The sequence below is a fragment of the Panthera pardus genome, unplaced genomic scaffold (genome assembly GCF_024362965.1).
Source record: "Panthera pardus isolate Hobbes unplaced genomic scaffold, ASM2436296v1 HiC_scaffold_2, whole genome shotgun sequence".
Lineage (NCBI taxonomy): Eukaryota > Metazoa > Chordata > Mammalia > Carnivora > Felidae > Panthera > Panthera pardus.
The window spans coordinates 42,830,813-42,855,087 of NW_026526765.1; the positions used below are offsets into that span (position 1 = coordinate 42,830,813).

Below are 24,275 nucleotides of genomic sequence, written 5' to 3' on the forward strand. Positions count from 1 at the left end.
AGCTCCAGCAGCCAGTTGTGACCTTGTAGAAATGTACCCTTCAGGTGGCCAGATCTTTGTGTTGTTTTTTGTTCTTAATGTATGTTTATTTTTGAGAGAGACGGAGACAGAAGGCAAGTGGGTTGGGCAGAGACAGAGGGAGACACAGAATCCAAAGCAGGCTCCAGGCTCTGACCTGTCAGCACAGAGCCTGATGCGGGGCTCAAACTCATGACCATGAGATTATGACCTGAGCCAAAGTCAGATGCTTAACCGACTGCGCCACCCAGCTGCCCCAGATCTTCATTTCTTAAGGGGAATCGCTGTGCCAGGCTGAGCCCCATCCCCTCTTAGATTCCTGTTTTCTTCACGTGTAAAACAAGTACCATGAAGTCTGTTGAGCACTCCTAGCACTGACTTCTGCCCTCAATGCATGAGACCAACTACGAGTGCCCTCTCTAGCTGGTAGACATAGAGGGATAAAAGATGTTGGCCCTGCCCTCAGTGGGACTTGTAGTCAGTAGAGCAAGATGAAGTGGCTGTATTATTGAGGAATATTCTGGTAGTGCTCTGTCCTATGGAACTGGGAGAACAGGTCTCTGAGAGGCCAAAAGAGATGATTGAGCAGAACTTGAAGGAAGACCAGGGGTTCACCAGACAAAAAAGTGGAGCTAGGCACTCTGGGGCCCGAGGGCAGGGGTTGCCAAGGGGAAAGGATGTGAAGTCAGGTGTGTTCCACAAAGGCCAGCCATCCTGTAGGCAATACTCACTTCTAGTTGCTTGTTACCAGTACCATTTTTGGGGGCCTCAGTGCCAGACTAAGACACAAGGGTCCCGGCCGTGTTTAGACATGCAGTATTTTGGTGTGTTTTTGTTTTTTAAGTTTCAAGTGGTTTCCTGTATCAGGACATCTGAATCTTCAGGAGAAAACCTAACTGCAAGAGCTTAAAGGGGATTGGCCATCTCCTATTTTTGGGTACAACGTTTTGGGGTAACGCTGCTCTAAAGGTGGTCCATTCAGCTCGGCATCATTGGTAACCTCGATTTCTTACGCTCTACCTGCCTCATGGTCGGGGCAGGGCTGCAGCACCTCCAGAAAAGCTAGGAAGTCCCCCAGCTGACCTCCTTACCCCTTATCTCCTTGTCCAGATCTAGGACATGTACTTCCCCTGACCCAAAAAAAAAAAAAAAACCAACCCCAAACTGCTCATTGGTAAGGGTCTTGTGGTTCTGTGATTGGCTGGGAGAAAGGGCCACCCTCCTCAGAGCCTGGTGGGGGGCAGAGAGACTACCAGAGCAGAGTTGGGGTTCTGTTAGCAAGGAACACATGGGGGCATGGCAGTTGCAGCGTGGGTTGTAGCTGACCCATTTAAAGATTAGGAAGTGGCACCATTTTCGGGATCTTCTAGTGTCTCTTGAGAAATTGGATTCGGGCAACCTAGGTGGCTCAGCCACTTTGGTGCTGGGCTGAGTAGTGAAGAGGGGCCTCTGCTCTGCCCTGGGCTCCCCTGAGCTGGTTTCCCCCGGTGCCTGCTCCTCTGGCCCCCCGACAGCAGCTTCTGCCCAGCCAGCCTTCCTCGTGTATGCCTGGCCTGGCAGGAGGGGATGGCAGCCTTGGGCCACCTCCAGCTGGCTCCTGCCTTTCCCTGGGGGTGTTACAGCCAGATGTGAGCTGTGCTGGGGCCGCTGGCTCACCTCTGCAACCTCATCCTGGGCTGCTCTGTCCTCATTCAGACGCCTGGCCAACAGCACTCCAGCCCTCAGCTTTTAGTGGGTCTGACTCGCGCGTCCCTTTCAAGTCAGAGTACACTCGGGAAAGGGTGTTCGCAGAGTGGAAGCCTGTGTTTCCACTGGCTATGGGGCAGGCCAAGCCGGCAGCTGTCCTCCTGTGCGTGTAGTAAGGGGCCGTGCTGCCTTCCGTGGACAGCCAGCGTGTGTGAGGGTCATTGCTCACTGGCTGTGGTCCCCCTCAGCTAACACCTTCTCTGCCCTACCCGTCTGCTTGTCCCCTCAGAAGGAGAGTGACTCCAAAACTGCCAGAAGCAAGACCCTGGCCCCAGCACGTCCAGAGAAGAATGCCAGAGGGTCCTCGGAGAGCAGTGGCGAGGAGCTCCCGGCCAGCCAGGTAGGCCCTGCCTTCTCTTTGAGACACTGCAGAGTCAGAACAGGGCAGTGGGCCTCGGGTGGGCGGAGTGGGGGCGAGGGCAGCTCTTTGCCATTTAAACGGCACTTCACAATTTCCTGGACTCTTCCCTCTGTTTTGATACATTCATTTTCACGGTAACTCCTGAGAGGTGGGCAACAGAGCACCCTTGAACATTAGGCCTCAGAGACAGTGTAGGGTCAACACCAGCTCTCCCAGCCACCAGTTCCGTGACCACGGGCACACCTTAACCATTCTGAGGCCCAGACGTTTCCACTGGAAGCAGGCAGAGTAACAGTCCCCCTCCTGCGTCTGTGCTCTGCTGTAGGAGGGCACGTGCTTTTGCCCATTTGCTGTGTCAGGAGTCAGAGCCCAGTGAGTTGAAGTCAATTCCTCAGATACCCATGACCCATAAGAAGCCAAGGCGGAGGTAGACACCGGCCCCCTGCCTCCCTGTGTCTCTGCTTCGTGTGTGGCCCTGGGAGCCTTCCCCACGGGGTTTGTCTGAAGCCAGGGGGCAGACCGTGCTGGCGCACCTGTGGCACACGTTCACGTGCTCTGCTGCACCCCAAGCCCTCCCCAGCTGCACCCCTGAGGTTGGGACCAAGCCCCCCGGGTCTCCCCAGCTTCCTAAGTCTACAAGACTGGTGTTCAAACCTGTGTGAACCCCAGTCTTTCTAGCAATTTCTAAAATTGCCCTTTGTCCTCTAGCCCCAAGTGCCTAGAAGCTTCTGCCAGGTCCCCTCAGGGACGCAAGTCCTCCAGTTACCAGATGAGTGGGATCTCCTTAACCGTCTCCCGCACATACCATACCATGTACTGACCACTCCATCAGCAAGTTCACATGTGCTTGCACACCCCGAGTGGTGGGGCACGGGGTTCACTGCCTTTCTCTTCTCGGTAGCAAGGATTATAAAAATCCTGATGAATGGCTACATCCGACGTTGTTGGTCACTGTGTGTGTGCCAAGCACTGTGCTAAACGCCATACTTCGTTATTCTGTGTAATTCCTGCAACAGCCCTGTGAGGGTAGGTCCCTCTTTTATTCCCATTTTAAGGAGGAAGGAATGAGGCTCAGAGGAGTCGAGCGACCTACCCCAGCATCACACGGCCAGTGCCAAGTGGACAGACCTGGCGTTTGAACCCAGGCCGTCCGGGCTCTGCCCACTGCCCAGCACTGCCTCCCCACTCCTCTCCAGGGAAGGAGGAAGGCGGTTCAGCATTGCCCTCTAGCTCTCCATGGCACCCTTACGAGGCCGCCTTCTCTGTGCCTTCTCTGCTCCGGATCGGGACAGCTGGGAGGGAGGGGGCCGCCTCGCCCTCCTCTGCGGGGGCGGACTAACACAATTACCATGAACATCACGCTTAAACTGAACCATTTAATTGGTACGTTAGTCCTGAAGATTCTGGAGTCCCTGTTAAAAAAGAAGGACAAAAGTTGACATTTTGCGCGTTTCCCTAGGATTCAGGGAAGACGGCACAGCCTGGGGAAGCCGCAGCCTCCTCCTGACTGGGGGTTTTTAGCGCCTCCGTCCTCAGCGCGCTGTGATTATTATCATTATTATGCATTTGTCAAGCACTTCTCTATTGACAAGTTTCACTCTGTCTTTATTATTAGCCCATCAGTGGGGAAAAGGGATCGGTGCCAGGGTAGTGGGCAGAGCCTCAGGCTGGGAGGTGGGGAGGGGATTGTGACTCCATTCCCAGGCTCCCTCACTGTGCCTCAGTCTCCCCACCTGCAAGGATGGGCTCCAGCCTCTTTCTCTGAGAGGAATTCCTGGGGGTGGTCTGTGGCTCAGCCCTGTGGTGCTGGCAATTGCTAACCCCAGGCCAGGGTCTGTGCTAGGTCTGGGGAGGCACTGTATTAAGAAGACATAAGCCCTGCCTTCAGAGTTTCAGGTGGAGTCAGAGAACAAGGCCTGTAAGGAGCTAAATTAGGGCATTAAGTGGGAGCCCTGGCATGGTTCGTCCTGGAAGGAGCTCCTGTCTGGTGCCTGGAGAACTAACTTCCAGTACGGCTTTGGCACAGTTTGCTGGTCACCCTGAGTGAGGCCACTTGCCCTCTCTTGAGCCTCAGCCTTCTCGGCCCATGGGGTGACATTCCCTGGGGGCTGGTGAACCACCGAAGCTCCAGGCTCCTCCTTGGAGGGTGGGATTTCCTGGCCCCTTAGGGCAGGGCTGACCCAGGACCTGTTAACTAGCCCCAGGCAGTTCTCTGAGGCTCTTGGGGTGCTTTCTTGGCTCTGTTCTCCCCTGCCCACCGCCCCCCCCGCGGGGTTAACAGCCTGGGCTAGTCGGCCCCCTCCCCCACTCTGCCGCAGACTGGAATGAGGGCACAGTTGGAGAGCTCAGCTCTGACAGAAGATCCCCAGGTTTGCTTCTGCAGTGGGAAGGGAGTCCCTGCATTCCCTCTGGGACCTTGGTGCCCACAGGGTGGCCCAGCCTAACGTTCTGGCTGCCTCAGCTTCCAGTGAGTCTTTGACTGTCACCTCTGTATGTGTATCCTGTGCTTTGCAGTTTCCAAAGCGAATCAGAGCCCCTCTGGTGAGCAAGCCCAGGCTGGGATTACTAATAGCCCTTTCAACAGGTGGGAAACTGAGGCCCACGAAGCTCAGGGGTTGGGCCACATGGTGAAGTCTGACAGAGGGAGGATCAGAGGCGGGTTTCCCCTCATCTGTGGGTTGCATGACCCACCTTTTCAACTATCCACTGCCACTGGACTACTGTCGTGTCCCTGCCCTCCGAGCCAGGCCCCCTGCGCCGCCCCCGGCCCAGAGGCCATGTGGGCAGGTGGAGCAGGGAGGAGGAGGCGTTTGCTGCCGAGCTGCTTTTAACATCCCAGACGCTATTGTTTGCCTTGGTGCGTTCGGTGCCTCTCTTCATCCCCGACAATCTGTTCTTCTGTCTTCTCACATATATATAGATCCCCCCTCCCTCAACTGTAAGCCTTCTCCCACTTTCCATCCTTCTCTCTTTCATCATGTGGGAAGGCAGGCTCTGGAAGTGGCAGATCAGAGCAGCCGCGGGGGAGGCTGTTTGGCAAGGGTAGGAAGGGCCCCAGCCCAGCAAAGCTTCCACCCTCCACGGTTACCCCTCTGCTTTACTTTTCACGGTGCCTCTCCCACTGCCCCCCTGCGCCCTGGAGGTGGGCAAGACTGGGCCCTAGACGTCGGCCTTGGGCAACTTCCTCCTGCTGCTCCTGCTTCCTGTGTTTCCCCCCAGGCCAGACAGGGAGTGGAGCTCAGACCGAGTCTGACCCGAGGGTGGAAGGTGGGCTCATCTGGCGGCCTGACTCCTGGCTCCATGCGTGCGACGTGCGCGTGCGAGCGGTGGGCATATCCACTGGAGCTGTGACCCCAGCCTGGTCCGCGGGATCCCGAGGAGCTGCTGCTTTCTCTTGTCTTTTGCTGTCTCGCTGGAAGATGGAAAGCCTGCCCAAAGATAGAACAGCATCAAAGAACCCCCACGTGTCTTCCCCAGCCTCAGCGGGTCTGCATTCGTGACCAGGCTCGCTTCACGCAAACCCTCCGCTCCTTCCCCAGTACCCCGGCTTCCTTTTTTTTAAAGGACAGCCACCATCCAACGTCACCCCTGAGAAGCTGACCCACAAAGTCAGTGTCTCCATTTCCCGGATTGTCTCATGAGTAATACTCTTTACATCTGGTGTGTTCCATGGAGTCCCTTAGGTCTTAATGTGTTGGGTATTTCCCCCGTGCGGTTTGTTTGTTGAAGACATTGGCTCTGTGTCACTGGGGTGGGGGCAGCTCGATGATGCACAGCTCCTCAGGTGAATGTGTGTTAGGGCCCAGGCAGCCAAGGGGCGTGGTGCTTAGAGCACCCTGCTGGGCGGGCATCTGGCCCTGGCTGTGTTTCTGTTAAGCTGTGCGCCCTTGGGCAGTTCTTTTCTCCTCTCTAAGCTTAGTTTTCTCACCTGTACAATGGAGCTTCTGCTGCTGATCTCAGGGGTTCCTGTGAAGGTCCAATGGGCTCCTATTGAGCTGTGAGGTACTGTGCAGGTCTTAGCAGGTGCATGGCCTGAGGGTGAGCCGGGAGTGCCCTGGGCGGCTGGAATGGCCTCTGCCTTCCCAGCGGCCCTGAGCTCTCTGGACCCCTTGCCCTGTAAACCCCCACCCAACTTCCCCTTTGCCTGGCCAAGCCTTTAATCACTCGGGGGGTATGTTTTGTTTTTGTTTTTCAAGGTGATTAAACCCCCTCTGATTTTTGTCGACCCTAATCGTAGTCCAGCTGGCCCAGCTGCTACCGCCACACAAGCCCCAGCTGCAAACACCCCGAGGAAGGCCCGGGCCTCGGAGAGCACAGCCAGGAGCTCCTCCTCTGAGAGCGAGGATGAGGATGTGATCCCTGCTACGCAGTGCTCCATTCCCGGTGAGCACAGGCCTGTAATGCAGGGCTGACTCCCCTGCCACACCTGCCAGGCTCACCTGGGAGGGACCGCCGGCACATAACATACGTGCACACGCATGCACCAGCCAGCACATCCACACGCACAGACCCCATCGAGGCCCGGAGGGGAGAGGATGCTGACAGAGTCAACACAGCATGTTGCTCAGGCGGGGCTTGGTTCATCCCTATAAGGAACTACCTCCGATCTCCATTTCTGGAGGAGTATTTGCCATGACTTCTGTGTGCCGACTCCAAGGGGTGGAACCCACGCTAGTGGCTAGGAGCTGCAGAACAACTTTGTACATAATCTAAGGAAGGGCTTTGTAGTGAATGACGGCCTGAACAGGGCGAATGGTAGTGAGCCTCCTGTTCTTGCTCGTATGTAAGGAGGGTTAGGTGATCCCCAGCCAACCGTTGTAGGGAAGGATTGCATCTGTCAGGGGGAGATAGTGCCATATCTTGGGTTTCTTTTACTTCTGAGAATCTGTGGTATGACCGACGACATCAGGAAAGTGGTTAATATTGTAATGCTTTTTGTGAAGATAGTAATAATACCTGATCTTGGTAGGCTAATTAAACACAGAGCAGCACAAAAGAAAGTGTCCCTGTAACCCCACTGTCTGGAATAATTGTTGATGTTTTATAGCTGTTAACTTTACAAAAACTTAAGCTTTGTATGTGTTTTTGTAAAGTGAGATCATACTGTATGTTACCCTCAGGAATTTTTATATATTTTGACGTTACGTATTTACCATGGGATGCCTGCTGGCCACAAGGCAGTCCCTTGGGTGGACTTAGCCTAGTTTACGTAGGCAGGGCTGTACTAGAGGGAGCGAAAGGTTTTGTCTGGGGGCTCTGGGACTAGCACGAATGGTGCTATGGTGAACACGTGGACCTGAGCCATTGCGGATGACCGTGCTATTGTTGAGACTCTTCTAAATGCACAGAGTCCCATTTGGTACCGGTGCTCCCCACCATTACTCAAAGTAGTGGCCTGGCCAGCTGAGGGGAGCATCGTCGAAGACAGAAGAATGGGAAGGGGCAAAGGGAAATCCTGGGGTCACTGCCACAGCACCCTGAGCTTGTAACGTGAGATGGTGACAGCTCCTCCGTGCAAGACTGAGGGAGGGCATTACACAGGCTTCTGCGGATGACATGAGCCCTGGGCCAGGTCCCCAGGCTGATATCGGGGATCGCTCTTGCGTGCACTGACTTACATCCTGCTCCGCTCCGTCTCAGCCACTAGAACAAACGCGACCACGCTCGTGGCCCACCCAAGGCCCGCTGTCAGAGCCAGCAGCAGTGAGGCATCCGGTCGGGTGTCGGAAGGCAAGAAACAGGAGGCACCGGTCGCTCAGGTACCTGGCAGGCGAGGGAGAGGGAGGGCTGTGCAGGCCAGCAGGGGTGAGGGGCCCTCTGTCCCCTCGGTACCCGCACATGCTGCTGGGTGGGACTGCCATTGCTTTTGTCCACCGCCCCCCCCCCTCGGCCCTGACCGGGTTCCTGGATTCCTTTGAGCTAGGAGGAAGCGTCGTCCGAAGCACGGTGTCCGGGCCGAGCTGGCGCTGCCCCGCACACCCCTCGGCAGCCGTTCCGGCTCGGCTGTGCTTTTGGTTTCTTTTTCTCTCTCAGTTTGGAATTGCCGGGAACAAACCTTGCACTTTTGTAGCGTGGATAGCGGTGACTTCCTAGCTTTCACCACTTTCAGTGCATTTCTCTTGGGTCTTTGCCTAAATCCAGAAGCCTGAGCAGGGTAGAGTTAATGGCTCGCTGTTCAAACAACGGAGCTGAGTGCTGCCCTTCAACAAGACAGTTGAGATTTGTCCAGGATTATTCAGGGCCCGAACCCAGGTCTCCTCACAGCCGGTCCATTGCTCCTGGGGCCATAGCGGTTAGTTTTTCTGTCCCGTTGCGCCTCATCCCTTCTGAGAGGGCAGGAGGGAGCACGGGTGTTGGGTGGGTGGCTGGGCTGCGGTCACTGCACCCAACAGCCTGCACCCATTCGGCCGTTCAGCCAGCAGATGGTGCCAGGCACTGGGGATGCAGCAGGAAGAAGGCAGGGAGCATCCCTACCCTCACAGGCCATCAAACGAGGACGCCAGAAAATAAAAGTACTCACCAACTGGTGGGTGCTTGAAGGAAAGAATATAAGCTAGAGAACAACGGGATGGGCCGCTTTAGGAAGGATCAGCAGGACTGGCCTCCCCAAGGAGGCTAGAGAAGCAGGCGAGCCAGGGAGTTCTCCAGCCAGGGAAACGCAGGTGCTGGGACCCTCAGGGGAGGTGCTTGGGGGTAAGAGACGGAGGAAGCAGTAAGGCGAGAGGGGCCGGTCCGGACAGGCCATGGTGGGGGACACGCGGCAGCAGAGGGGGCCTGGAGGTTTTCAGGGGGAGCCCTGCCCAGCTCTCTTCCAGTTCTCTCTCCCCGACTGCTGGCGCATGTGGGAAGCAGGAGCGGCAGGCACCAGGGAGACTTTGAGGAGGCTGTTGCAGCCACCCAGCTAGAGACTTGTCCGTTGTGAAGGCTTCGGATTGGGTTGGGGGACTTTGGGTAGGGGCCCAGCTGCTTCCGACCCCTGGGCTAGAAGCCTTTGGATCCTCTGAGAACGATACGATTAGCTTATAACCTGAAGCCTGGCCCCATTTTCTGCCCACATGGTGGCATTGCCCCTTTGTCCCTCAGTCCCCCACTCCAGCCCCATGGCTCCTTGTGCGGTTACAGGTCCCCTCCCGTGCCAGCCAGTATCTGTCCAGGGCACGGCATAGATGGCATCCTAAGAACTTGGGAGTCTCAGGGCTGCCTGTGGCTGTCCACAGGTGACAAAGAGGAACCCTGCTCACCTCCCGCTGACTCAGGCCGCCCTGAAGGTCCTTGCCCAGAAAGCCAGTGAGGCCCAGCCTCCTGCTGCCAGGACCCCGTCTTCAAGTGGGGTGAGCTGGGGGAGCCGGGTGGTGTTGGGGCCAGGCCCCACCCTGGAGGGGACAGTGATGAACGATTACAGAGCGCAGAAGGGAGGGCCCAGGAAGGGGCCCGAGTCCCAGGGCCAGCATTTGCCTGCTGTGTGACTGTGACGTGTACACTTGTCTCGTCCCCATACCCCGCACTCTCTGCTCCCTGGTCTGAGCATCTGTGGGAGGGCTGAGGCCTGGGTGCAAAGCAGCTAACAGTCGCCTAGCTGTAGGGAAACTGGGTGTTCAGGAGGCACCAAGACTTATTTCCCTTCTTTTTTTTCCTTCCACTCTCTTTTTTCACCAAATTAGGTTGACGGTGCTCTGGGAACACTCCCTGTGATGAGTCCCCAGAGAGCCCGTGTGGAGGCCAAAGTGACCAACAAGTTCAGGAAACCTGAGGTTCCTGTGGTCCAGCAGGCCACGGCCACCCCTGCAGGACGCCCCAGAGCCAAGGCCTCTGAGACCTCCAACGACAGTGAGGACAGCAGCGGCAGCTCTTCAGGGAGTGAGGAGGATGCTGATGGGCCCCAGATGGTCCCCTCGGCCCACAGACTGGGTGAGGGTCCCAGGAGGGGAAGGCTCAGCGGGCCCAGAGGAGGGGAGTGATGGCCTGGTGGAGCCCTGAGTTCAGGCCTGTGCTCTGGATCTTCACTTGTTCTGCATCCTGGGCCTAGTCATCCCATGCTGGGCCTCAGTTTCCCCACCTGTGCAACCCCATGAGGAGGTTGGTCCAAGTGATATCAGACTCTGCTGTTTGACCACTCCCAGCTTTTTCGTACCAGGCTCGTAACTGGTCTCCCAACATTCCAGGGGCATGCCCCCTTCCCCACCCCCAGAAAAGCAGAGAAGCGGAAGTAGGGCCTCAGGAATTAGAACAGAAGGTTTTGGCATTTGGATGTCTTACTTTGAAGGCTGCAAACAGCCGTTGACCCTGGAAGGGAGTCATAGGAGCAGGTAAAGCCTTGGGTGGGAGGGCGGGGGGCATGTGGAAATCTCAGGCCTTCCTGGGGCCTCCCGGAGGGCTCTGCCTCACCCCACGCAGCCGGCCTCCCAACAGGGTGCCTGTGCTCCTCCAGTAGGTCCGGCCCCCTCCACAACGGAGACCTTGGTGGAGGAGACCACAGCAGAGTCCAGTGAGGACGAGGTGGTGGCACCCTCTCAGGTAACTGCCAGGGAGAGGGCTGGCACCTCAGGGGCCTTGGGGCGGGAGCTCGAGGCCACCTGATGCCTGTTAGGCCGAAGCCATCCCCCGCGGCAGGGCCTGGTGTCCCTGAGGCCAGGCTGTCTCCTCCGCTGAGGCTCTATTTCAGCCTAAGGCCATGAATAGTGGACTCGGAGTCTGTAGAAAGGGCTTGCCTTGATTTTAGATGAGTCCCGGAAGGAAAGATATTTTGTAACAGATGGGATTTCTTTAAGGTTATCTTCTGTACACGGCAAGCGCTAGTGATTTTCCATTCGCCTTAGCTGTAAGAAATTGTCTTTTTAAATGTGCCTGACGAAAATAATGCACTAATTAAAATAGTGCAGGAGACCCATACAAAGGGCTAATGTGCCCACCACTGACAGGGTGGCCCGACTTTAGGGGCACCCCAGCAGGCCCTGTGCTCCAGGGCTAGGTGGGGCAGGGTTCCAACCTCGTTCACAGTGGGTTTCTTCAGTCTCTCCTCTCAGGTTATGTGACCCCTGGGCCAACTCTGGCCAGTTCCCAGGCTTCAAAGGCCACTCCCAGGACAGATCTCGACCCCTCGGCTTCCTCTACTCCCGCCACCAAAGATGCCCCAGACGGCAAGCAGCAAGTGGAGCCCCAACAAGTAGCAGGCACCATATCCCCTAAAACAGGTGAGTCAAGGGCCACAGGAAAGACACAGTGGGACCCGGTGGGACAAGGCAGTGGGCCCCTTCTTTTTCTCCCTCAGGAATAGTCCCACCGATAGGGTCTCTGTGTGTCACCGGGACCTTTCCAAGCAGGGCCTGGTGCCCCAACGCCCAGGTGTCTGGCCGTTATGATACGAGACAGCCTGGAAGTCGGGTTATCCAGCTTTGTGGGATGCTGGTGCATCTGGTAGGGTGAGCCCTGCCTTAGAGCAGTCTTGGCTCTTTCTAGCTGTGTGTGTTGACAACTGGGCTCGTGGTATGGGGTGTAAGGACTCGGGAGCTCAGACAAAAGGCAGGAGCCACGTTTGGAGAAGCTGCTAGCACATGGCAGAGACCCCCGGTGATGGACTGATTTGTTGTAAAGCCTCAGACAAGACCCTGGGCCACTCTCGGCTTGTGTGTCTAAACAACACAGGGCAGGGTAGATCCATCTAGTCAGCGTCAAGGCATGGCACATACAGAAAATAGTCACGTGGTATGAGGGCAGACTAGAGTGCTGAGGTCACCCGGCCAGGGGCATCAGCCAGCCCTGACTTGCCAGGGCTAAGGGACAGGGATCTCAGGTGGGCATGCCTGGGCCAGCTCTAGGGATTCAGTCCCCAGCTTTGGTGTTCCAGGGTATTTGTAGACAGGAAGCAGACAAGTGGGCTTCTGGAGGAGGAGGTTGCCAGCAAAAACTCCGCGCTCCTCAGCTGCCTTCTCCAACCCCGACCTTTGCCAGGAAGCAGCAGAGGACCGAATTGGGCCTCCCTCTGTCCCGGGACCCCCTCCGCTCAGCCTGCCATGTCCACCTCCCCTCGCCCACCACAGCCCTTGGAGCCAGAGCCGCTTCAGAGTTTGCTCCCTGGGCCCAGTGCATGCTGTGGGGCACAGCCCCCAGCCCCGTGATGTGGAGCTTGGCCGAGTCACCTGCGCACCTTCCAGAGCCCTGCGTGTAGGCATTCTCATGCCCGTGAAGCCCAGAACACGGTAGAGAGCTGCCGAGTCCCCTGGGAAGTTAGGGGCAGCATTGGGAGACTGCCGACGTCGGCCCCCACATACACCCCATCCGTGGCTGTAGCTGCAGCTTGCCGGCACGGGTCAGCAGAGGAGTCATTGCTCACTTTCTTCCCCAGTGTTCTTTGTGAGAGGCGGGTGCGACAGGGAGACATTTTAGAGGGGGCTGTGGAAGGCTTTTTTCACACGTGTAGTCAGCACACAATTATCAAAGGAGAGCAGAGGCGTGGAAAATTCTAAACAAAGGCTGTACCAGAAGTCACTCTGGCAGGCAGCAAACCTGCTTAGTCAGCCGCCACGTGCTTATACAGCATGCCCGTCACCCCCCAAGCTGCCCTGTCCCCTGACCAGCTTTCACCGTGCGTCTCTGACTTGGAATAGGGCCCTCATTGTTCATCTGAGCTCTTACTTTACAAACAGGGAGACTGAGACCCTGGGAGGAGCGTAGCCCCAGGCGGTAGTCAAACCTGGAATCCAAGGCCCTTGCCTCCCAGCTCTGGACTTCTGACTGGACAAGACCATCTCCCTCCTGTCTGACCTTGCGTTCTGTTGACAGATTCAGGCCCCTTCCTCAATTAACATTCTGGAGTCTTTCTCCACCCCCAGCGTGACTCGGGTTTTTCGTGTGAGGAGACAAGAGAGTGAAGTTTAAAACAGTAAAGAAAAGAGCTAAGTTAAAAGCTGCTGGAAAGGTGTGAGCCAGGAGACCCCGCTGGGGCAGAGTGACCACCGGGCTGCCCTTTCCCTGTCTGTACCACATCAGGGGAGGTCGGTCGTGTCCCTAGACCCTTGGCTCTTACACAGTGAGTCTGTTTCCTGACTCTCCCTGATCTGTGACCCCATATCCTCTCTCCATAGGCAGAAGACAGGCTGGTCCCACGCCTCAGAAGCCCCGGAAGCCCAAGAAGGAGGCTGGGAGCCCCCAAGCGTCCACGCTGGCGCTGCAGGGCGACATCAGCCGGCGCCTCCTGAACGAGCCCTGGCCCCTGAACGAGGCCCAGCTCCAGGCCTCGGTGGTCAAGGTCCTGACGGAGCTGCTGGAACAGGAAAGGAAGAAGGCTGCGGATGCCGCCAAGGAGAGCAGCAGGAAGGCCCGGGGGGGCCGCAAGCGGAAGCTGTCGGGGGACCAGACGGCTGCCAGGGCCCCCAAGAGCAAGAAGAAGAAGCAGCCGGTGGCCGGGGGAAGCGGGGAGGGTGCAGTCTCGCCAGAAAAGGCCTCCGGGACTCCTAAGGGGAAATCCAAGAGAGCCGGAGCGAGTGGTGACATCAAGGAGAAGAAGGAAAAAGAGTCTCCTGGCTCTCAGGGGGCCAAGGAGAGGCCAGAAGGGGAGCCGGGGACGCTGAAAGTGGAGGGTGGAGACCAGGGCAACCCCAAGAGCAAGAAAGAGAAGAAGAAATCCGACAAGAGTAAGTGGTGGACCGCAGCCAGGAGCGCGCTTCCTGCTGAGAGCGGGTCCCCGCTTGGCCAGCCCGGGCGAGCGCTCAGTTGCACAGAAGGGAAGGGCTGAGGGATGTTTGTTTGCAGCCCCCGGGCAGGTAGTGGCAAAGCCAGAACTGGACCCCAGAGCGGCTCTGACTTCTGGGGCGATGATCCGGCTTCTCAGGGGCCCGGGCACCTAGGTAGCAGGTTCCCCTCAGAGCTCCCAGAAGCGGCCCCCTCTCGAGCTCCGTACATGCCCGCATGCAGTGGAACCCCCTGTCATCCCCACGCTAGCCCTGTACCTTAGGTGACATTCCCATTTATGGGTAGAATGTAGCTTTTTAAAATAAATGTGTAGAGGTTTTAGAAAGTGAGTTAAAAATAGTCCAAGTGGTCTGTGGATGGGGCAGAAACCCTGAGGTGGGCTTCACGGGCTCTCAGGCCAGGGCAGGTGGTCACAGAGCCCTATGGGTCTGTGTTGGGATGGTTCCCCGATGTGTGGGGAGAGCCGGGACCTGGCTTCGGCAGGAGTGGGTTCTAGGACCCTGGAGACCTGCCCTGTCTCCATACTGACCCTGCCGCTTCTGGTACTAAAGAGGTTTACTTTCTTTCCTTAGAAAAAAAAGACAAGGAAAAAAAGGAAAAGAAGAAGAAAGCAAAAAAGGCCTCAACCAAAGACCCTGACTCGCCATTCCAGAAGAAAAAGAAGAAAAAGGTAGCGTGAGTTCCTCAGGGGTCTCTGGCCAGAAAAAGGATCCAGACCCCATCCTGTGCATGTCAAGAGTATGGGTGGGGTGAACCAGACCTGGTCCCTGCCCCGTTTCCATTCTCGGGGTCCAGAGGTTGGGGGTTTGCGGGTTGTGACACACTGGAGAGGACCAGGGGAAGGCAGGTGCCACCTGAGGAGGGACAAGGTCTGTGCATGTAGAAGCCGTGAGGTCTGTGAGGTGGAAGGATGTTCTTGGGGTGGGTGAAGGAGAGCCCCCAGGAGGCTGGAGGCCAGCCAGGTAGGCTGAGGTGAGAGGAAACCTTCCCTGGGATGTGTGTACCCCAGCTCGCAGGGTATCCCCACCACAGAATTATGGGTTCCAAAGACCGATCACATGAGGTAAGGTGGGAGTGGAGGGGGCTCCACCCCTTATATGGGTGCAGTTCTCTCCTCGGCCAGCGGGGCTTCAGCTGTGCTCAGAAAAGCTGAGCATCTGTTACTCAGAGACCCAGGCTCCTTCCTGGCCAGATGGGGCCCCATCCCTGCCCTTGGGGACCCCTATATCTGTTCTCGGGGAGCCATGAATCCTCAGGAGGGAACCATCATATCGCTCCCGGTGGGGGCAGCATGGGGGGCGGGGCGGAGATGCTTCCAGTACATGCTTCTACTTGTCTCCCTCACAGAAGAAGACAGCGGAGCAGACTGTGTGAGGGGCACAAGAGGACAGGTATGCTTCCTGGCCCGGGGATCCCTGCTGACCTCCCCTCCCCCGTGAGGGTGGGAGGGCAGCTCTAGCATCTGGCGCGGTTACAGGGGGCCGGGCAGGCGGGCTGGAGAAAGTGGTTCTGTCCCTCAAGGTCAGTGGGACCAGCGAGGTGATGCCAGAAGTCAGAGCTGCAGAATCAGAAGAGTCCAGAACAGCAATGGCAGTGACCAACACAGGGCTCCCTGGGTGCCCGCGCGGCTCATGCCTTAGGAGCCGGGCACGGGGCTAGTGCCTCTTTGTATATGAGGATGAGGCTTGAGGTCAGATACGGCTTGGTCTCTCCCCACCACTGTCTAGTTCCTTTTCCTTTTGATTTTGTAACTTTGAGGGCATCGTCCGAGGCAGAGGAAGACGGTTTAGTCAGGCCAGGCCATTCCTGGGGATCTGGGCTCGCTCTCGGGGTGGTGGTAGGAGGGATTGAGTGTTCCACCCGGCCGATCGGCCCCAGCAGCCAGCAGCCTCCTGGAAATGGGGGTAGCCCAGCCTGCCTGGGTGTGGTGAGGGTTAAGTGGATCGCTAGAGCACTCAGCCCAGTTCCTGGGACGCGGGCAGGGCCACCAAGTGCCCTCTGTGGTTAATGCTCCTTCCCTGCATCAGAGATACCAGGTCTTGCTTTTGTTTTCTTCTCTTCGGAGAAAAAGGTCAGAAATCTTCCATCTGGGTGTTTCCCTCACCCAGGGATTTCTTAGCCAGGCGGTGACCAGCCCCGTGCCTCTGCCCTCTGCCCACCATGGGTTGGAATTGAATCTTTAAGCTTCCCTCCCTCCCCAGAAGACGACAGCCAGCTGCAGTGTCCGTGCTGGCCGAGCGAGGGAGCCCCGCAGAGAGGCTGGTCCGAGGAGGAAGAGGAGGAAATGCATCCAGATCCAGTGACCTCCACTCACTGATTCCATGTCTGACTTCTGTCCTGACACCGAACGCTTCATATAGATGTGTACAGTATATATATATATTTTTTTAAGTGACCTGCCTCCCCCTTCAAACACAACATGCCCAGAGGCCTCGGGACTTTGCACCTCTTTGCCCTGCAGACCTAGCGAGGCCCAGCCTACAGCTCCTTCCATCCCTGGTCTCTGGCTGATGCTGAGGCCTTGTCCTCCTCTATCAGTTTTTTCCCTGTTTTGTTTGTGGTTTTTTTGTAACAACTCAAAATAAAAGGCTTGAAGGAAAGGTGGGAGTTCCTAGTGCATCGGGGACAGACGTTTTGCAGCTGACCTATTCTTGGAAGGGAGAGTCTGGCCGACACCTGCAGGTGAACAAACCATCGCTCAGGATTTGTTCTTTACACGTCAAGGCTCTGGGATGCTTTGGTGAGTGGGACAGACAGGTTGCCAGAGGAGACTCTGCAAAGTGCCCCCAGGTATTGAATCGGTGGGGAAGGAAAGCTTCCTGGAAGAAAGGGCGTCTCAGCTAAGGGGACCTCAAGCACGGTCATGGTCGATTTGCTAGGGCAGGCCAGGCAAGTACCCAGAGGCACGAAATGGAAGCGGGGGGTACTTTCCCAGCCACCTTTTGAAGTTAGGGTTTGAGCTGGAGGCAGGCCCTCTCGGGGAACCACGGGCAGAGGAGGAGCAGGAAAACCAGTTAGGCCTGAGGTGCCCTCGTGTCCAGGTAACAGAGGTTCTGTGATGGTGACGGTGAGAAACAAGGAACCCAAAAGAGCTGTCCGGGTGATCTCTGTATGACTTGGGGAGGGCAGCAGTGCGGTTGCCCAGAGCAGCGTAGGGCACCAGAAGTCATGGCGATTTCTCTCCAAAGCTTCGAGCCTTCTGCTAGTGAGAGTAGGAGGCCGTGCAGATAGAGTGCTGGGCCGGAGGCCTTGGGAGACCCAGGGTGGCATCCGGCTGCACCCTTAACCTGGGGCCCTGCTCCCGTGCTTGCCTCTGTCCCCGCACCAAGTGTGTCGGTCTAGAGCAGGTATGGTTTTGATAGGGGTGAGCCCCCTGGTTCTCCACAGCCCCCACTCGCTGGCAGGCCTGACGCCGGGCCTGGGTCGTTGCCGTCTGTCCTCACACTCGTACTGTTCTTAGTACAGAAATGAGAACAGGGATCTGGGAAAATGGCAGCTGGACCGAGAGGAGCTTGAGCTTAAAGAGCGATGGGCAAGAGCCTATTTCTTTCTGGAAGCAGAGTATTTCTGTGCGTTAACATGGAGACCCAAGTATGTCTGTATCCAAAGAGTGCACCCCCACAGCCCGCCTGGCCCCACGGGCCTCTGGGGGGCTTCCTGGGCTGCGCCCTCCCACCCACACCGCTGGATTCAAGGTCTCTGTTACCTCCTTGGGATAAATGAACCAGATCCCAACAACAGTCAGGAACCAGAAGTGTTCTACTTACTATGTTTTATTCTCAGAGCCTCAGCCCTGGGGGCTAATGACAAGCTTGACTGCACACAGGGAACTGGGGGTTGGCAGAAAGGGAGGTGGGGTTGTGGAGAGGCTGGTTCTTCCTGGGTGTCGCTAGAGGGAAAGAGTGGCTCATCTCCCCTAGTTAAATAGGCTACAAAGCCAAGGCCGAAAGAGAGCGACAGCAAACATGTTGGGTGTAGGGAAGCATCGTGCCCTCTCCCTGCACCTTCCCACTTCGTCCATGGGCCTGGATCTTGGGGCTCCATGTTGGAGGCTGAACTGGGGGTCAGCCTAGCTCTTGGTTCACCTTCGTGGGCCATGCATCCCTGCTGATGTATGGGGTTTGGGCAGCAGGGCCCGCATCGTTAAATCTGTGCTGCTCTGACAGGACGCGTGTCCAAGGACGATGGAGAGCCAGGTGCCAGGGTGTCATGGAAGGAGGCGCAGAAGGGGAGCTGGTGAGCAGGGGAGCGGTGTGTAAGGGAGGGGAGAGGGGCTAGGGTGGGAGGAGAGAGGGGAGCAGGGAAGCAGTGGCCATGCAGGGCTGGTTGTGTGCTGGCATCTGTGTCTGCTGTTCACATGACCACTATGGAGAAGAGAAGCAGCCGGTTAGGGTTGAGGTCCCCTGTTGTCCCTGACCCTTCCCAGCACCCTGGGATCTCAGAGCAGTTGAGGACTTGCCACCCCTGCAGCCCCTAGAGGTGGTGCTCGTGTGAAATGGTTGTCCCCAGGGAGGTTGGAGAGTGACCCAGGGTCATGCTGCACTGGCCATTCATCCGTGAGGGATTCGGCCCCTCTGGGGATACGTTGCTGGGGACCAAATGTCCCCTGCAGGAGCCCTTACCTTGGCCCAGGTCCGGCTTGGTCATGCCCAGCCCAGATGACAGGTCTTCAACGTCCACTGGCTCTGCAAAGGAGTAGCAAGTCCATTTGTCACTTGGCAGTCCAGCCTCCCACACCCACTGGCGAGGGGCCTGGGTCATTCTTCCCAGCCCAGCCATAGGACTCTTGTCGGATGGCAACAACCAGGCGTGGTCGGGGAAGGCCACGGGAGGGGATGATGACACAGGATGGGTGGGCCTGTAGGACTCCCCGATGCACTGTGGGTGGTGCAGGGCTGCGTGAGCATCAAAGGTGAGGGACAGAAGGACAGACGAGGAAGTAGGTGAGTGGATGTGAGGAGAGAAAAGGTGGATGGACAAACACGTGAGGAATGCACGGGTAGGTGGATGGATAAAGGGGTGGCTGAGCGGCTGCCCCCAGGAGCTCGACTGTCCGGGCCACGTGTGCGCCAGGAGGGACTTCTCGCCCCTGCAGCCTTCCTGGACCTTCCTGCTCCTTTGACACTCCCTGGCCGAGTAGGCACTCTTACCACTGCAGTTACGGTGCCCGTGGCTCCTGGTGTGGGGGACCTCGGTGCCGTTGGGGAAGACGCACCAGCAGTAGCCGGTGCTCCCATAGCACTGGAGCGGCTTATAGTTGCCGTTCTCGTCGCACTGGGGCCTGAACGTGCCAGGGTGGACGGCGGGAATGCGGCTGACCTCTTCCTGGCACTTGGTCAGTACTGAAGCGACAGGCATGGCGAAGACCGTGAGTGAGCAGGCCCTGGGCCAGGGTCTCGGCAGAACGAGAGATCCACATACCACTGCTGTGGGCCTGATGCCTTCTGCCCAAGTGGCCGTGCTCACTCTACCCATTGCACAGATGGGGAAACTAAGGCATGGACCAACAAAGTCTGAGATCAAAGAGGAAGTGAATGGCCAGGTGGCTGATTTATCCCAGAACTTGATGATTTCTTCTGACACAAGGCCTATTAAAGTTTGGGATCGCACTTGTGAGTCTTATTTGTAGGGAAAAGCAATGGGCGTCTCGGAAAGTCTGAGCTGCTGTTACCGGGGTTATCCAAGTACAAATTGGGGCTTTGTTGAGGATGTAGAGGGAATTCAAACATCAGCTGGGAGTTGGTCGAAATGACACTGAACGTGCCTTCTGTGAACCTATGACGGAAAAATCGGAGGCCTAGGGTGGGGCGGGCCACTGTTCTTCTACTTCCAGACCTGACGCCCAGAAGGAAGACCCTGGCCCAGAGTTGCATGGCAAATTAGTGCCAGGATGGAGACCTGGCACTCTGCGATGCTTCAGGGCTGAAAATCCTGCCATACGTTGTCCACAAGATGGGAGAACCCCAAGGCCCTCTTGTCCGGCACCTGCTGGCTGTGAGCGTGAGGAGGTCCCTCTGAAGGTGGGGTCATGAGCCCTCCTAGCCCCCTCAGGAACCTGTGCAGTGTGGAGCGGGGAAGACCTTGTGATGACACCTGGGATGTTTTGGGCGGTTTTGCTCCAGGCCAACTTGTGCAGCGCTGACCTCCGCAAGGGAGGTCATCCCCTAAAAGGAGGCCTCTGCCTTGTGGGCCCTCAGGCAGGATGGGGGCTGGGGGTAGGGGGAGCAGCCAAGCCCAGAAGGAACAGGCAGGAAAGACAAGAATGAGAGCCCTGGAGAGTCCCAGTGGTTGGGTCAGGGAGTGCTCAGGTCCTACCCTCTGCAGCTCCAGGAGAGTCCCGAGGGAGCCCCCAGAAGCTCTGGCAGCCCGAGGCTCCCACTCCCATACCTTTCAGTGGAATGTCGGCGGGGTGCTTCTCCAGGGAGTTCTTGCTCATTTCAAACAAGAGCCACTGATACATCCAGTTCTCGAAGACCTGATGGGATGAGGCAAGGGGTCAGGCTCATCAGCCCCCTCCAACCTTCCCTGGCTTTGCCCCTCGGGACAGACATGGGGGGTCTGACAGGGACTCAACACCCCAGAGTCCAGCTGCAGCCCGGACCCATGGAGTTTGGTCTAGGTGGTTCCTCAGCTGCAGCCCTCTTCATGGTTGTGGCTTTGTTGGTGTTGGCCAGACTACTGCAGCTCCCTGGGGATGGCTTCCCCGGACCCCACCCCCCTCCCTGTACAGCACCTTTTCCCAGCCCTGTCCTAATGTCGGGAACCAGAGGGAGCCAGTGTGGGGAAACCTGCTGACCTTCCAATCCAGGGTCCCCATGGTGTTCTTAAGGTGTTTCAGGTTCTCCGGGAAGTTCCCCTTCAGCTGCGGGTACACCTTCAGAGGGTCACCCTCCTGCAGGGTAGCAAGGCAGGAGGGAAGGTTTAAAAAGTGCTCCCCGGCAGGCACGGTGAAATGTGCAGCCCGTGTTCCCCTGGACCCTTGCCGTAACAGAGCCAGTGGGGACGGGAGGCGGCAAGGGCCGTCCAGCGGCACAGCTACGTGATCCCCAGGCTGGGAGTAGAGAAACCCAGGTTCCAGGCCCGGTTCTACCACTAACCCCCAGTCTTCTTTCTACTCTTTGCAGATTCTTCCTCACCTTTCAGGCCTCCCCTCCTCCACACCCCCTCCCCTGCCTTCACTCGGTCGGGTCCTCTGCTTCTTCCCATACAAAGCTCCCTGCGTGTCCCTCATCACCTGGTCACTGTCTGCCTCCCACACTAGTCTGGGACTCCCATGGGATTAGAAGCGAGTCTGAGTGTTTCCCAGTGTGAGCCCAGAGCCTTGCAGTGCCTGGCACAGAGTAGACATGCAGAAGAAATTTGGGGAGGAAAAAGTGGGCATCTTGAGCAAGTCACTCCTGGGCTTTGGGCCTCAGATTCTCTAACACTCAAAAAAGGGGATGGCAGGCCTAGACTATGACATTGAAGGGTCACACTGGCATTCGTTCACTGATCCGGTAAGCCTGTCCTGAATGTCTCCTGTGAGCCCAGAATGGTGCAGGCCTTCAAGCAGGCTTTCCTTTCGGGGGAAACCTGGGTGGGCGGACAGGGTCACTGGCTGGGTCCCACTCACCAGGAGCATGTGCATCACGTGGTCCTGTGTCATGTTGCCGTACTTGGTGGCGTTCTGCACGGGCTGTGGAAGGAAAGAAAAGGGGTTACCAGCACTGGCCCACAGAGGAGGCGCCCTGCAGCAGAGCCAGCAGCTGGAGTCTGGGTAAGAGGCCCAGGTGCTCAACAGGAACAGGCCCATCTCTGCCACCTCCAAGCATGAGAGCTCAAGCAGCTCACTTTACCTTCCTGCGTCAAGGTCCTTATTGGTCAAATCTGCATAAGCTTTCCTGTCCAGGGCTTTGAGGACAACAGATTGTTTTATGAACAAAACCATCACCCATCTAGGACATCAAAAGCTTTGGGAAAGGAGGGGACTGAGATGCTCTGGGAAACGAGAAGCACTTTGTAAGCACCCCAGGGATGGCCCCCAGAGGCTCTTTCCTCCCCCACTCCTGGGAGCCCTCTTCTTCCTAGGGTGGGCCCTGTCCCACCCCTCACAGCAGTCCGCTCCCCCTAGCCATGCTTTTCCTGGCTCAGCAGTCCTCCCCTGTCCCTTGGCACCTGCCCTCCATCTGGCTACGTAACACCTCCCCGCTCCACCGTCCTGGGGTCGTCCTTATCACCTGGAGCAGGCCTTGCATGGGCATCGTCTGCATCAGCATGGGGTTGGCTACCCTCAACTTGTTCAAAGGCTTGGCAGCTGTGGGAACAGGAGGTACATACAGTATGAGCGTGGGTGGCCCCAGTGCCCAGGGAAGAGAGTACTCAGATGAGGGAGAAGAAGGCAGGCCCGGCCGGCTGCCAGAATGGGGTCTCTGAAGCCAAGGGACGTGGGGTGGGGGAGGTCAGGATGGAGGCGGGGCACGCACGCTTGGGAAGCTTCATGCGCAGGTTCTCCAGCTGCAGGTTCTGTGCGGTGACCGTCAGCTTGTCCAGCCGGCCCTGCTGCTGGTACAGGAAGTAGGCAGTGGTGGCCTGGCCGGCCAGGAGCAGAGCCACCAGGACAGAAAAGCCTGTGTACAGGGCTCCTCGGCTGCACTTGCTGTTGGGGGGATGGAGAGATAGGTCAGAGGAGAGTCCACAGAGGTGGCTGCCCCAAGGACTGACAGAGTGGGGGGATGCCCCATTTCTATCAGTCCCTCCACCCCCTCAGCTACCCCTAACACACACACACACACAGACACACACACACACACACACACACACACACTTTAAGCACAAACAAGTGCCAACGGACATGCAGCTTGAAAACATTCCCCAAGCCCCGTATTTCCAACCATTACTGTTCCTACGGTCCTCCTAAGCAGAAATCCTAGATCTGTCCCCTGGACTTAGGATGAGTGGGGAAGAGCCAGGGACAAGCGCCTTGTCCTTTCTACCAGGGGATTTCCTGAGGATCAGGACTGCCCTCCAGGGGAAGGCAGTTTTCATCCCCCACCTACCGAACCCCCGCGGTGAAATCAGAGAAAAAGGAAAGAAGTGGGACCTGGACAGCAGAGTATGTGGCCCACCTAAAAACGAGAAGTGAGGCCTTGACATTTCAGGGGCAGGTTGGGGACACTGGACGATGTCAGACTAGAACAGGGCCAGGCACCACCCCCTCTGGGGGCACATCCTCTGCCCCAGACTCTCAGTGTCTTTGAGCAAATCTCTGCCGTTCTTTGGCCCTGTCATGTGGATGGATGCCTCTCACCTCAGCAATTCTAGGATCTGGTAGTTTTCTTCTTTGAAGTAAGATCTGACTGTGACCACAGAAAATATTTCAAATGATGATACCTACCCAGGGGGGATTTCAGCGGGAGTGTGGCGCTGAACCTGTGTAACTGGGAGAGTGTCTCACATTCCCTAAACTGGATAGCCCTACTGGGAGGAGTAGCCAGATCTCAGCCCTTGGAGCTGTTGGCCTTGGATACGGTTTGTCAGGGCACATGGACGTGGTACAGTTTAGGGAAGGTAAGGATCCTGTGCCAGGAACCTGAGAGTTCCTGGCCTGTTTTCTCCCACCTCACCCCAGAGGCGGGACTACTAACTAGAACCCCGGTGGAAATTGTCGGGACGAGACTGCATTCTGCTTACTCCAGGAACCAACAAGGACACTTTAGGAAACTCCAGGAGACCCTTCTGCATAGTAACTCATGACGTCACAAACAGAGCTCATTCTCATTGGCTCTCTGCTTGCCAGTCCTCTGCATTTTCTGGGCCAAGGTCCAGACCAAAAGATTGTTGTTCTGTTAGGACAAAGCAAACACCCTGCATGGGGAAGAGGAGACCAGACAGGAGGGGAAAATGAAAACAAATCCCACTTCTAGGCCTTCTCAAGGAATAGGGGTGGCCAGAAAGCCAGGGTCTTGTCTGGGCGCAAGCTCTCCAGCTCATTACCTACAGGCTCACGCACGCCCCTTCCGCAACCCCACACCCAGTCTAATTCCGGTCTTAGGAGAAACTGAACGTCAATTTCTCATACGAGCATAAGAATCTACACAGCCATATTGGAGATAAGGCCTGGTATGGAGCCCTGGCTCTGCACCCCCTTAGCTCAGGGACCAGGGGCAAGTCACTTAACCCCTCTGAGTAACCTGAGATAGGAACAGCTACTCAAAGGGTTGTTACAGAAAATAAGATCCTGAGGGTTAAGCCCTTGGCTCCATACCTAGGCACACAACACTGAACACTTTTTCAGGAGTTAAGAGTTAAAACTTAGCATCTGGTTTCCTTCCTCTTTTTGCATCTTGAATGCGGTCCCCTGGTTCTGAATAACTGCCAACTCTTGTCCCCTCTATATTCATTTCCTCCTTTCCACTACCTCCTTCTTAAATAAACAATAATTACCAGCTGAAGTCAGGAGCCAACCAGAACTAGCAGGAATCAT

At 56.9% G+C, this 24,275-nt stretch overlaps 2 protein-coding genes across 10 annotated transcripts in view; one reads left to right on the forward strand and one right to left on the reverse strand.

Moving 5' to 3' along the window:
- The window catches only part of TCOF1 (treacle ribosome biogenesis factor 1), a 37,962-nt gene extending 21,549 nt beyond the window's left edge, over nt 1–16,413 (forward strand). For 3 of the 9 annotated variants that reach the window (XM_053907032.1, XM_019464415.2, XM_053907031.1), the window contains 11 exons: nt 1,994–2,104; nt 6,322–6,508; nt 7,766–7,884; nt 9,343–9,456; nt 9,787–10,033; nt 10,554–10,639; nt 11,136–11,316; nt 13,207–13,755; nt 14,386–14,483; nt 15,161–15,204; nt 16,015–16,413. In XM_053907032.1, the coding sequence (XP_053763007.1) occupies nt 1,994–2,104; nt 6,322–6,508; nt 7,766–7,884; nt 9,343–9,456; nt 9,787–10,033; nt 10,554–10,639; nt 11,136–11,316; nt 13,207–13,755; nt 14,386–14,483; nt 15,161–15,187 (1,719 nt within the window). In that variant the 3' untranslated portion in view covers nt 15,188–15,204; nt 16,015–16,413. Of the gene's footprint in view, nt 1–1,993; nt 2,105–6,321; nt 6,509–7,765; nt 7,885–9,342; nt 9,457–9,786; nt 10,034–10,553; nt 10,640–11,135; nt 11,317–13,206; nt 13,756–14,385; nt 14,484–15,160; nt 15,205–16,014 lie in introns of those variants that run through there. The other 6 variants (XM_019464416.2, XM_019464417.2, XM_019464418.2 and 3 more) reach the window with 6 other exon arrangements.
- A 1,155-nt stretch (nt 16,414–17,568) lies between these two features.
- The window catches only part of CD74 (CD74 molecule), a 29,794-nt gene continuing 23,087 nt past the window's right edge, over nt 17,569–24,275 (reverse strand). Inside the window, exons 3-10 of the mRNA XM_053907034.1 lie at nt 22,276–22,448; nt 22,030–22,106; nt 21,426–21,488; nt 20,610–20,705; nt 20,201–20,288; nt 18,964–19,155; nt 18,436–18,498; nt 17,569–18,177 (exon numbers count right to left, since the gene is read on the reverse strand). Of these exons, the coding sequence (XP_053763009.1) occupies nt 18,167–18,177; nt 18,436–18,498; nt 18,964–19,155; nt 20,201–20,288; nt 20,610–20,705; nt 21,426–21,488; nt 22,030–22,106; nt 22,276–22,448 (763 nt within the window). The 3' untranslated portion in view covers nt 17,569–18,166. The remainder of the gene's footprint in view (nt 18,178–18,435; nt 18,499–18,963; nt 19,156–20,200; nt 20,289–20,609; nt 20,706–21,425; nt 21,489–22,029; nt 22,107–22,275; nt 22,449–24,275) is intronic.